This window comes from Lynx canadensis, chromosome D4 (assembly GCF_007474595.2).
Source record: "Lynx canadensis isolate LIC74 chromosome D4, mLynCan4.pri.v2, whole genome shotgun sequence".
Lineage (NCBI taxonomy): Eukaryota > Metazoa > Chordata > Mammalia > Carnivora > Felidae > Lynx > Lynx canadensis.
This window is the reverse complement of record NC_044315.2, coordinates 433706-445902: the sequence shown is the minus strand read 5'-3', so window position 1 is coordinate 445902 and position 12197 is coordinate 433706. Positions and strand designations below refer to the sequence as shown.

Below are 12197 nucleotides of genomic sequence, written 5' to 3'. Positions count from 1 at the left end.
TGCTTCTGAATTGTCACTTAGAGGTGCCCTCCTGTATCATGTCCCATGTCTCTCCTCCAGCTGTTGACTTAGAGAGTACCATTACTACATTTGGGGGGCAGCGTTTTACTATTTATGACATTAGTTTCTGTTTCCTGACATTTTCTTTTTACTTGGCTAGTGTAACACAACACTGACTTCACCTTTCTAACTAATTTACTTATTTTGACATTTTACAAAAAGTTTCTGTACTTTGTTTACAGGAAATTGAGTTAATTATATTCCTTGGTTTGTAGTTAATGTCATTATCAGTGTACCTAACATTCCCCTCCCCCATTTTGTTTCTTTATTTCTCTCTTTTAATTCTCAGTCCCCATATTTGTTTTTATCCTTAAAGGTAACTGTTCTAATGTAATTGATATGTTGGCTCTCAAACCTTGAATTTGTGAGTGTTTGTAAAATTTAAATTGTTGGTATTTTTAATTTGTAGAAATGGTACTCTGGGTACTGTGCTATATGTCCTACTCAGTTTCTTTTTTTTTCCTCTTAGCACTAAATTGGCTCATGTTGCAATGTGTTTTTCTAGTTCATTGCTTCTTTTTTTTAAAATATTTTTTAATGTGTATTTATTTTTGAGAGAGAGAGAGAGAGAGAGAGACAGAGTGCAAGCAGGGAAGGGGCAGAGAGAGAAGGAGACACAGAATCCGAAGCAGGCTCCAGGCTCTGAGCTGTCAGCACAGAGCCCGACACGGGGCTGGAACCCATGGACCATGAGATCATGACCTGAGCTGAAGTCGGATGCTGACCCGACTAAGCCACCCAGGTGCCCCATCTAGTTCATTGCTTCTAACTGATGCATAGCATCCCATAGTGTGGAGAGACATCACATTTTACTTGTCCAGCCTCCCAGCTACTACAATTAGTACGGGAATAAATTTCTTCATGAATTATTCTTTGGTAATGAGAATTTCTTGAGGAAGAGTAATGGGGCTTCTTTATCATTGGGTTACAATATTTTATTTGATGAAGTATGACCACATTATTCTAGATTGAATGTGTTTTTCTACAGTCCCATGAGTGTACAAGGAATCAGTTTCTTTCCATCCCTGCCCCAGTTTCTAAGAATTTCTAATAATTTGGCTAATCCAATAGATTATAATTTCTAGTTATTAACTTTAATTTGTGTTTCTCTAATAAAATATTTTGAACATCTCATCATATATCTAATAGATTCTGACTTTATTTTTCCAATTTTATTGAGAAATCCATGACATATATCACTGTATAAACAACATGATGGTTTGATTTGCATATACTGTGAAATGAACCATAGGTTCAGATAAACCTATGGTTCATTTCACAGTATATGCAAATCAAACCATCATGTTGTTTATACATGCTCATATAGATACAATATCTGCTCATATAGATACAATAAAAAGAAAAGAAGGAAAAAAGGGAGAATTGTTTTTTCTTTGTGATGAGAACTCAGGATCACTCTCAACAACTTTCCTACATGCTGTATAGGAATGTTAGCTCTAGTCTCCATACTGTGCATCATGTCCTTGGTGCTTATAACTGGAGTTTTGTATCTTTTGACCACCTTCCTCCAGTCCCCTTCTCCTACCCTCTGCCTCTGGTAACCACAAGTCTGATTTCCTTTCTATGAATTTAGGTTTTTTTCGATTCCACGTGTAAGTGAGATTATCACTTATGTAGTGTTTATCTTTCTGTCACTTATCTTAGCGTAATGCTTTCAGATCCATCCACGTAGTTGCGAATGGTTGGATTTCCTCATTTTTTTTATGGCTGAATAATATTCTGTTGTATATGTACACTACACCTTTATCCATTCATTCATCAATGGACACTTAGGTTGTTTCCATGTCTTGACTATTGTAAATATTGCTGCAGGGAATGTGGGGTTGCAGATATGTTTTTGTATGAGTGTTTTTGTTTCCTTTGGATATATTCCCAGAAGTGTAATTGCTGGATCAGATGACAGTTCTATTTTTAATTTTTTGATGATCCTCTGTACTGTTTTCCACAGTGGCTGTACCAGTTTATACTCTCGCCAACAGTACACAAGGGTTCCCTCTTCTCCACATCTGTGCCAGCATTTGTAATCTCTTGTCTTTTTGATGATGGAAATTCCAACAGGCATGAAGTGATATTGCATTGTGTGTGTGTGTGTGTGTGTGTGTGTGTGTGTGTTTAATGTTTTTATTTATTTTTGAGAGAGAGAGACAGAGCATGAGCAGGGGAGGGGCAGAGAGACAGAATCCGAGGCAGGCTGTAGGCTCTCAGCTGTCAGCACAGAGCCTGATGCAGGGCTTGAACTCATGGACTGTGAGATCATGACCTCAGCCGAAGTCGGATGCTCAACCGACTGAGCCACCCAGGTGCCCCTCGCATTGTGGTTTTAATTCACATTCCCCTGATGATGAGTGAGCATCTTTTCATGTACCAGTCAGCCTGTCATATATCTTTTTTTTTTTGAGAGAGAGAGAGAGAGAGAGAGAGAGAGAGAGGGAGAGAGAAAGAGAGAAAACACAAGTGGGGGAGGGGCAGAAGAGGAGAGAGAGAATTTTTTAAATATTACATATAATATATTGTCAAATTGGTTTCCATACAACACCCAGTGCTCATCCCAACAGGTGCCCTCCTCAATGCCCATCACCCACTTTCCCCTTAAACTTAAAAAAAAAAAAAGTCCCCTGTGAAGCCATCAGGCCCTGGACTTTTGTTTGTTGTGAGTTTTTTGATTACTGACTCAGTTTCTTTGTTGGCTGTAGGTCTGTGTAAGTTTTCTGTTTCTTCCTGTTTCAGTTATAGTGGTTTATGTTTCTAGGAATTTATCCTTTTCTTCCAGGTTGTCCGATTTGTTGGCATATAGTTTTCCATAATCTCTTGTAATTGTATTTCTTTGGTGTTAGTTGTTATTTCTCTTCTTTTATTTGTGATTTTATTTATTTTAGTCCTCTCTTTTCTTTTTGATAAGTCTGGCTTGGGGTTTATCAGTTTTATTAATTTTTTTTTACAGAACCAGCTCCTAGTTTTACTGATCCATTGTATCGTCTTTTTTGTTTGTTTGTTTGTTTCTATATAATTTCTGCTCTAATATTTATTATTTCCTTTCTTCTTCTGGCTTTAGACTTTGCTTGTTGTTCTTTTTCTAGCTCCATTAGGTGTAAAGTTAGGTTGTGTATTTGAGATTTTTCTTCTTGAGGTAGGTCTGTATTGGTATATACTTTGCTTTTAGGACCGCCTTTGCTGCATCACAAAGGTTTTGGACCATCGTGTTTCATTTTCATTTGTTTCCACGTATTTTAAAACGTGATTTATTCTGGAGAATGTTCCATATGTACTTGAGAAGAACTGTATGTATTCTGCTGCTTTAGGATGAAATGTTCTGAATATATCTGTTAAGTCCATCTGGTGCAGTGTGTCATTTAAAGCCATTGCTTACTTGTTGATTTTCTGCTTAGATATCTGTCCCTTTCTGTAGGTGGGGTGTTAGGGTCCCCTACTATATTATGGTATCATTATCAGTGAGTTCCTTTACTTTTGTTATTGTGTTATATATTTGGGTGCCTGCATGTTGGGGACATAAATATTTACAATTGTTAGATCTTGTTAGATAGGCCCCTTTATGATGATATAGTGCCCTTGGTTTGAAATCTAGTTTGTCTGATAACAATATTGCTACTGTGGCTTTCTTTTGAGGTCCATTTGCATGGGAAATGTTTCTCTATCCCTCATTTTCAATCTGCAGCTATCTTTACGTCTAAAACAAGTCTCTTGTAGGGTCTTATTTTTTTATCCATTCTGACATCCTGTATCTTCAGTGGAGCGTTTAATCCATTTACATTCAGAGTAATTATTGGTAGATATGCATTTAGTGCCATTTTATTACTTGTTTTGTCGTTTCTACAGATTTTTCTGTTCCTTTCTTGTCTTTATCACTTTTGGTCTTTGCTTTCCACTCACAGAGTACCCCTTAGGATCTCTTGCAAGGCTGGTTTAGTGGTCACGAACTCCTTTAAGTTTGTTTGCCTGGGAAACTCTATCTCTCCGTCTATTCTTTTTTTTTTTTTTTCTTAATTTTTTTAATGTTTATTTTTTTGAGAGAGAGAGAGAGAGAAAGTGAGAGGGAAATAACAAGAGAGAGAACAAGCAGGGGAGGGGCAAAGAGAGCTGGAGACACAGAATCTGAAGCAGGCTCCAGGCTCTGAGCTGTCAGCACAGAGCCTGATGCAGGGCTTGAACTCATGAGCTGTGAGATCATGACCTGAGCCATCCAGGCATCCCCTCTCCTTCTATTCTGAATGACAGCCTTGCTAGATAGAATATTCTTGTCCTTTGCCCATTTTTTAATTAGGTTATTTGGTTTTTTGCTAGTGAGTCTTACAGGGTTTTTTAAATCTATTTTGGATTTTAACCTCTTATTGGATACATGGTTGCAAATATCTTCTCCCATTCTGTATGCTTTCCTTTCATTTTGTTGTTGGTTTCTTTTGCTGTGAGCACAGAATCTTTTAAGTTTGATACAATTCCACTTGTTGATTTTGGTTTTGTGGCTTGTGCTTTAGGTGTCACATCTGACTTCATTTTTGATGTCTGACTGCTGACATCTCCTAAGCCTCACCCCTCTCTCCTTGCCTTCTGCCCCACATCTGGGCAAATCTACAAGAAAGCACAGGTGCTCCCTCCCTCGGTGCTGGTGGGAAGCTGCACAGGAGTGGTCAGCCTGACTGCTTGTGCTAAGTAATGAACCTGTTCATACCTTGGTGTGTGTATTACATCCTCAGTCTTGACATCTGAACCAAATTTGGGGTGGGGGTCCATCCTTTCTTTGCAGGCAGCTTAACAGTTGGTGCAGTGAGCAGGATGTCAAGATGATCACCAGTGCCACAGGGGTCTTTTTTTTTTTTTTTCTCTTTTGCTATCAGTTTCACCTGCCTGCTGGTGACTACATACTTAGAACTTTGCTGCTTTATGCTACATTTGCTGAGTCCTATGAGCCTCTGTCATATGTATAACCAACCCAAGTTGAAAGTTATAATTGCCATTTAGAGACAGTTGTGTGTCTCAGATTGAAATGAAGGGTCTCAATTCCAGCATACATTGTGATCATCACTAGGCTCGGCTCAGGGAAACGAATCTTAATGCTGTCACTGTTGATTGTGTGTCTCAAGCAAGCATCGGCCCTTGTATAGAATACTCAGGGGAATGACTGATGGCTTTTGCATTTAAGGGTCCATCTGGTGGCCGCTTATATGAAGGAAGAGCAGGTCCAGTGCAGCATGCTAAGAGTAGATAGCTCACCTTTCAAAATTTCATCATGTTCTATTGTGGTTCTTTACTTTCCCTGTGATACATCTTCTCAAATAATTCTTTCTGCTCTTTTTACTAACTTTTCTCTTTTAGAAAATATCACTTAGATGCCCTCCTCCTCTTACTCAAAACCATGTCTATATTTCTTCAAGCCTTTAGTTTATTCTAACCTTACTTGGATGTGCTACCTCCATATTTTTTTACTAGTTCATCTTAGGTGCTACTAATAGATTTCATTGTTCAAAACACCACGTTTATCCTGTCATAGGTATATGGATCCCAACTGACGTTACTGCCTATTATCTAACACATGACAAATTCTTCTCTCGGTGGGTTTGTAAACCAAAGAAAGGAAGAGGACAGGTTTTGATTGACAGCTTTCAGGCCCTGCTTCAGAAAGCCACCCCTGTCTGCTGTTATATGCCTCCTGTTGAGTGCATGTATCTCTGCACCCCAAACCAGAACAAAGAATCGAATCATGGATATTTTTTGCCATTTGGCTAAGTCAGAATGACTGAAGCTGCAGTAGTTTCACTGTGCATAAATAAATTGCTGTTTAGGGCACAGTGATTAATAGGGAAAGAGAAAGTGGGAGATTAGTGGATGAAGGATAACTAGAATGATAGGATAAGAATAATGAGGATGATAAGAAGCTAGACCCATACGCTTCTTTTAAGCCACATAGTTTGTCACTTTGCCCCTCTGACACCTTACTGTGTATTTCTGCTAATGTACATGGAGCTGACATGGCTTCAGTTTGAGGCTCATCTTCTCCAATTCCTAAACATTTGATCTAGGCAAATTACCTGACTCTTCTGTGGCTCAGTTTCCTCGTCTGTAAAATAAAGACAAGGGTGACACCAAGCGCGAAAGGGTGTGATGATTACGTGAGGTAGTATAGAACTTAGGACGGTGCCTGGCACATCTAGCTGCCACTGCTTGTTTAATAAATGTACTGTAAGGGTTCATTTTACTGCTGTCCCACATATAAATCTATTACAAATCCTGTATTATTTATGTTTTATATATTTGCATACATATTTGTTAAATTTATATAAGCTTCTCACAGTTCTCTGTATTCACCCTAAATCACCTGTATATATTATCCCTTCTATGTTCTTAACTCTTCTTTGTGTCTTTTATTTTTTCCTTCTTTTTTAGATGGGGATATTGGTTTTGAAACTTTACAGCAGGGAACATCTGAAGAAGTTTCAATACGGTTTGAGAGAATTAATCTCTTTACAAGAGATGACCCATATTATTCCATTTTAGAAGAATTGTGGCAAGATGACAAACAGACGGAGAGATGTGAGGAATACCAGAACAAAAGTGTAAGTCATGTCGCCTTTGTTGACAAGGAAACAGTAGCTAATGAGAGAGACTGTGAATATAAGGACACTGGGAAAACTGATCATGTAAACACATACCTTGTTCCTGCAAGAAAAAGACTCCCGAACTATGACTCATTTGGAAGGAGTTTGAAGCCTATTGTAAGCTTATGTAATTATAGAAACAATGCAATAGAAAATCTTGATAAGATTATTGGATATGGTAATATTTTCACTCCTATGAATTCTCATACAGAAATGAATGGTTGTGAATATAATCAGTGTAAGAAACTTCTGAGTCATAAGCAAGCTCTCATTCAACATCACAAAATTCATACTGGGAAGAATCTCAATTTATTTTCTGATTCTGTAAAAATTTTCACCCAGGGGTCACACCTCTTTGCACATCAAAGTATCTATACTGAGGAGAAACAGCATGAATGCAGCAAATATGAGACAGTCTTCACTCAGAAGCCCCAGCTTGCTGTACCTCAGAAGGCTTCTACAGGAGAGAAACCCTATAGATGCACTGAATATGAGGAGGACTTTTGCCTCAAGTCAAGTCATGAGGAAACTCACACTGAGGAGAATCACTGTAAATGCAGTGAATATGGAAAAGCCCTTATCCAGAAGTCAGATCTGTTCAGATGCCAGGGAATTCATATTGGAGAAAAACCCTATGAATACAGTGAATGTGGGAAAAATGTTTCTCAGAATTCAAACCTCAATATACATAAAAAAAATTATACTGGAGAGAAACACTTTGAATGTACTGAATGTGGAAAAGCCTTCACAAGGAAATCAACACTAAGTATGCATCAGAAAATCCATACGGGAGAAAAGCCCTATGTATGTACTGAATGTGGGAAAGCCTTTATACGGAAGTCACATTTTATTACACATGAGAGAATTCATACTGGAGAGAAACCTTACGAATGCAGTGACTGTGGAAGATCCTTTATAAAGAAGTCACAACTCCATGTGCATCAGAGAATTCACACGGGAGAGAATCCCTTTATATGTACAGAATGTGGGAAAGTCTTCACTCACAAGACAAATCTCATTATACACCAGAAAATTCATACTGGAGAGAGACCTTATATATGTACTGAATGTGCGAAGGCCTTTACTGACAGGTCAAATCTCATCAAACACCAGAAAATTCATACTGGAGAGAAACCCTATAAATGCAGTGATTGTGGAAAATCATTCACTTGGAAGTCACGGCTCAGGATACATCAGAAATGCCACACTGGAGAGAGACATTATGAATGCACTGAGTGTGGGAAAGCCTTCATCCAGAAGTCAACACTAAGTATGCATCAGAGAATTCACAGAGGAGAAAAACCTTATGTTTGCACTGAATGTGGAAAGGCCTTCTTCCACAAGTCACATTTTATTACACATGAGAGAATTCACACTGGAGAAAAGCCTTATGAATGCAGTGACTGTGGGAAATCCTTTACTAAGAAGTCACAACTCCATGTGCATCAGCAAATTCACACAGGAGAGAAACCCTACAGATGTGCTGAGTGTGGAAAGGCCTTCACTGACAGATCGAATCTGTTTACGCACCAGAAAATTCATACTGGGGAGAAACCCTATAAATGTAGTGACTGTGGAAAAGCCTTCACTCGGAAGTCAGGCCTCCATATACATCAGCAATCTCATACTGGAGAGAGACACTATGAGTGCAGCGAATGTGGGAAAGCTTTTGCAAGAAAATCAACACTAATTATGCATCAGAGGATTCATACAGGAGAGAAACCCTATATTTGTACTGAATGTGGGAAGTCCTTCATCCAGAAATCACACTTAAATCGGCATCGGAGAATTCATACTGGAGAGAAACCCTATGGATGCAGTGACTGTGGGAAGGCCTTCATTAAGAAGTCACAACTCCATGAGCATCATCGAATTCACACAGGAGAGAAACCATTTATATGTGCTGAGTGTGGAAAAGCCTTCACTATCAGATCAAATCTTATTAAACACCAGAAAATTCATACTAAACAAAAGACCTATAAAGGCAGTGACTTTAAGAAAGCCTTAAACTGGAGGCCACAGCTCAGGATACATCAGAAATCTGACACTGGGGAAGTAGCATGTCCAGTGCCACAATCATGGTGTGGGGATACCAAGGAATGAGAGGCTACCATGTGACTAAGAAGCAGGAGGTAACCAAAGCCACCTTACTTCTGGTCAGAAGTAGGAATGTCTGGATTACAGAGCTGATGTCCAGCTACACGTTTGCGGGAGATACTTGGGAGGAAGAGCTTAAGCGATGTGTGATGGCCACACGTAGTTACTGGACAGGTACTGGAATTGTCAAGCCCCTGGAAATAATAGCAAATCTGCAAGGAGAGGACTTAGTCTTTCTTGTTTCATGTTGTGGAGAAGCAGCTTCATAAGTTCAGGGCTGTTGAGCTTCTCACGCCCTGGGTAGCCAAAATACTCGATATTGACTAAAGGAAGTTCTTAATGAGCAGAGAGCTAAAAAAATTTTTTCATCGTCCAAGGACGCCGAAATCAAGGCAAAAGTGTAGACAGTTCAGGTCTATAATGAAGAGAAGCCAGAGGTTTTTTGTGAAAATTGACATTAAAGACACAAAGAAAGGACTTTCCCCCCCCCCCCCTTTTGGAAGAAGCCACTCTTATTTATTATTTATAGTATCTACTAGTGTGTGGAAATTTGGATAAACACTTTTTTTATTTGACTTTGAGATTGGTAATCAGAACCACAGGCCTACTTGAATATTCATAGGCCTCTTTAGTTATTAACCAATATGTTCCTGTATTTATTAATTCCCTGCCATGGCCTAGGTAACTCACACCCAAGAGGCATAAAGTTATCCCAGCTGTGTCCCCAGAGTGACCAATGAGGTAGACAGCAGCCCCACAGACTCCTTACTTGTCACCTCAGGACTGGCCCTGAGGCCATGGGACTCAGGTCACAGATCCAGAGGTCAGCACTTTGGACTGTCAGCCTCATCCACAGAAGTCTATATTTTTTAAAATTTCTGTTTGGAAAAGAGACAAATTAAGAAAATGGGTTTCAAAACCTAGAATTCTTTCCTTCCATGGAAGTTTTGTTGGTACATTCTCTGCATGTCCATTACGTGCCAGGTGACTATGGGACACTACTGTTCACATTTGAGTTTGTTTTCTAAGAAGACAGGGTTGCACTTTCGCAAGAGTAATTCTCTGTCCCCTCCCAGTGTCTACAAACTAATCCGATTGTGTTTGCAGACCCTCTGTATTCTTACAGACTTTTTTAAATCTTTTTTTTTCTAACAGATTCTAAAAGCAGTGTTTCATCTTCCAGAATATTTGTGAATTTGTCTCTCCTGTAGATCAACCCATTTTTTTCTTATATTTTGAGTCTTTGTTTTTACATACATTCAGATTTAGAGTTGTTATACTCTTTCTGGTCAGTTGAAACTTAATTATTATGAAATGTCTGTTTTTATTGCTACTGATGTTCTTTTTTGCCTTAAAATTTACTGCATCAGATGTTAATACTGTATGCATACTTCACTCATTGAAGGCTAAAATAAATGAGTCCCCTCTCCACTTTCCAGATGAGGTGAGGAGCTAGAACATTAGCTCCTTTATTTCCCTCTTGGTTTACATGGTATTAATGTCATGCATTTGGATTTTGTGTGTAGTTGATGTGGTCAGTCATTTGAGTCCATGTTCATTTATATTAATCCATATATGTTTTCCTGTTTTTTTTTTTTTTTTGAAAATAAGCTTTCAATGTAAGTACCTTTGAAGATAATGTGCTTTTTTTTTCCCTTTTCTCTCCCTCCTTCAAAATTTGTCTTATCTTCGGCTGCCAGCATTTCACAGTGGCATGCCTAGGTGTGATTTTCTGTGTGCTTGTTTGGGGTTTGCTGTGTTTTTTTTTTTTTTTTAAATCTGTAGCTTGGTGGTTTTTTTCTTTACCTTTTGGGAAATTTCTTGCTATTATATATACCAAGTATGCTTCTGCTTCATGCCTTCCTCTGCTTTGTCTAGAGATTGCCCCATTATTTAGACCCTCTGTAAACCTTTTTCCATTCGTTGTTTCAGATTTTGGTAATGCTTGTTTTCCCCTATACCTGGTCATTTTAAATCAGCTACCAGGCACTATATATTAGGCACTGCAGAGACACTGAGGTGGTCTGGATGGTATCATCTTCCAGAGAAAATTTGCCTTTGACTCTAACAGGTAGGACTAGGCAAGAGCATAAGCACCCCTGCCTGTCTTCGTCCAGTCTTGTACTGAGAGTGTGAGACTGGCCTCCAGTCCCAGGGAAGGCTTGTCTGGTGTTTTTTCACCCTAGAGATGTAGGACTTGGAGAGATTTTCTAGGTGCCTCATTCTGTGAAGGAACTTAATTTTAGTATTTGTCCCATTAAGTCCATAAATTTGTTAAAAACTGTCTTAACCTCTCTTCTTCGGTATTTGCTTTAAAAATTAGCAAACACCTCTTTTTAATAGTCCCAGACTCCAGAGGTTATGTCTTATCTCTAATCCTATTCCTGTATTTTCTCACTTCCTGGTAGCTCTCCAGTGCCATCACAAAATTAAGTATATTTAATATTTTCTTCCACCATTTTTAGTTCTCAAAGGAAGTACTTGTCTGTACTGCTCTGTCTAATCATTAGCAGAAGTTTTCAATGCCCTGAGATAGCTGTTCCTTTCTTTTAAAGTTTTTTTTTCTTATTCTTTTTTTTTTTTTAATTTTTTTTAACGTTTTATTTATTTTTGAGACAGGGAGGGTCAGAGAGAGGGAGACACAGAATCTGAAACAGGCTCCAGGCTCCGAGCTGTCAGCACAGAGCCCGACGTGGGGCTCGAACTCACGGACCGCGAGATCATGACCTGAGCCGAAGTTGGCCACCCAACCGACTGAGCCACCCAGGCCCCCCTAAAGTTTTTTTTTTTTTTTAATGTTTATTTATTTTTGAGAGAGACAGAGTGGAGGCGGGGCAGGGATAGAGAGAGGGAGACAGAATCTGAAGCAGGCTCCAGGCTCCCAGCTGTCAGCACAGAGCCTGAGTGGGGTCAGACTCACAAATGGTGAGATCATGACCTGAGCCGAAGTTGGACGCTTAACAGACTGAGCCACCCAGGCACCCCAATAACTGTTCCTTTCTAAGGAGTGTGGAGTCCAGAAATATATTTTTTAAATTACCAGAATTTTCCAAGCTAATTTAAAAGTGAAAATGCACTGATTTGTGACACCATTCCCTATTTTTGTGGCTAAAAGTTAAGGCATTTACTGTTTTGTTGAAGATTTTGTAAACTTTGAAACCTAAGAGAAAACTGACTGTGGTGGTATCAGACTTTATTATGGTAGCTGCCAATCTTTGGCAAAAGGAGATTGAGACTGTCATATTTCTTTTTTAATAGTGTGGCTTTTTTCCTTTGGGTAATGAATAGGAAATTAAGTTAATGAAGGCTGGTGTATGAGCCCAGGGGTTTGAAAATAAGGATTTTAAAGACTAATTTAGAAGGATCACTGAGATAGTGATTCTCAACCTGTTTATTCCCAGGCACATTTTT

At 38.9% G+C, this 12197-nt stretch overlaps 1 protein-coding gene across 3 annotated transcripts in view; it reads left to right on the top strand.

Annotated features, from left to right (window-relative positions):
• ZNF484 (zinc finger protein 484) overlaps positions 1 to 11400 on the top strand; it is a 32955-nt gene extending 21555 nt beyond the window's left edge. For 2 of the 3 annotated variants that reach the window (XM_030293324.1, XM_032595626.1), the window contains one exon: positions 6478 to 11400. In XM_030293324.1, the coding sequence (XP_030149184.1) occupies positions 6478 to 8792 (2315 nt within the window). In that variant the 3' untranslated portion in view covers positions 8793 to 11400. The remainder of the gene's footprint in view (positions 1 to 6477) is intronic. The other variant, XM_032595627.1, reaches the window with a different exon arrangement.
• The last annotated feature ends 797 nt before the right edge of the window (positions 11401 to 12197 follow it).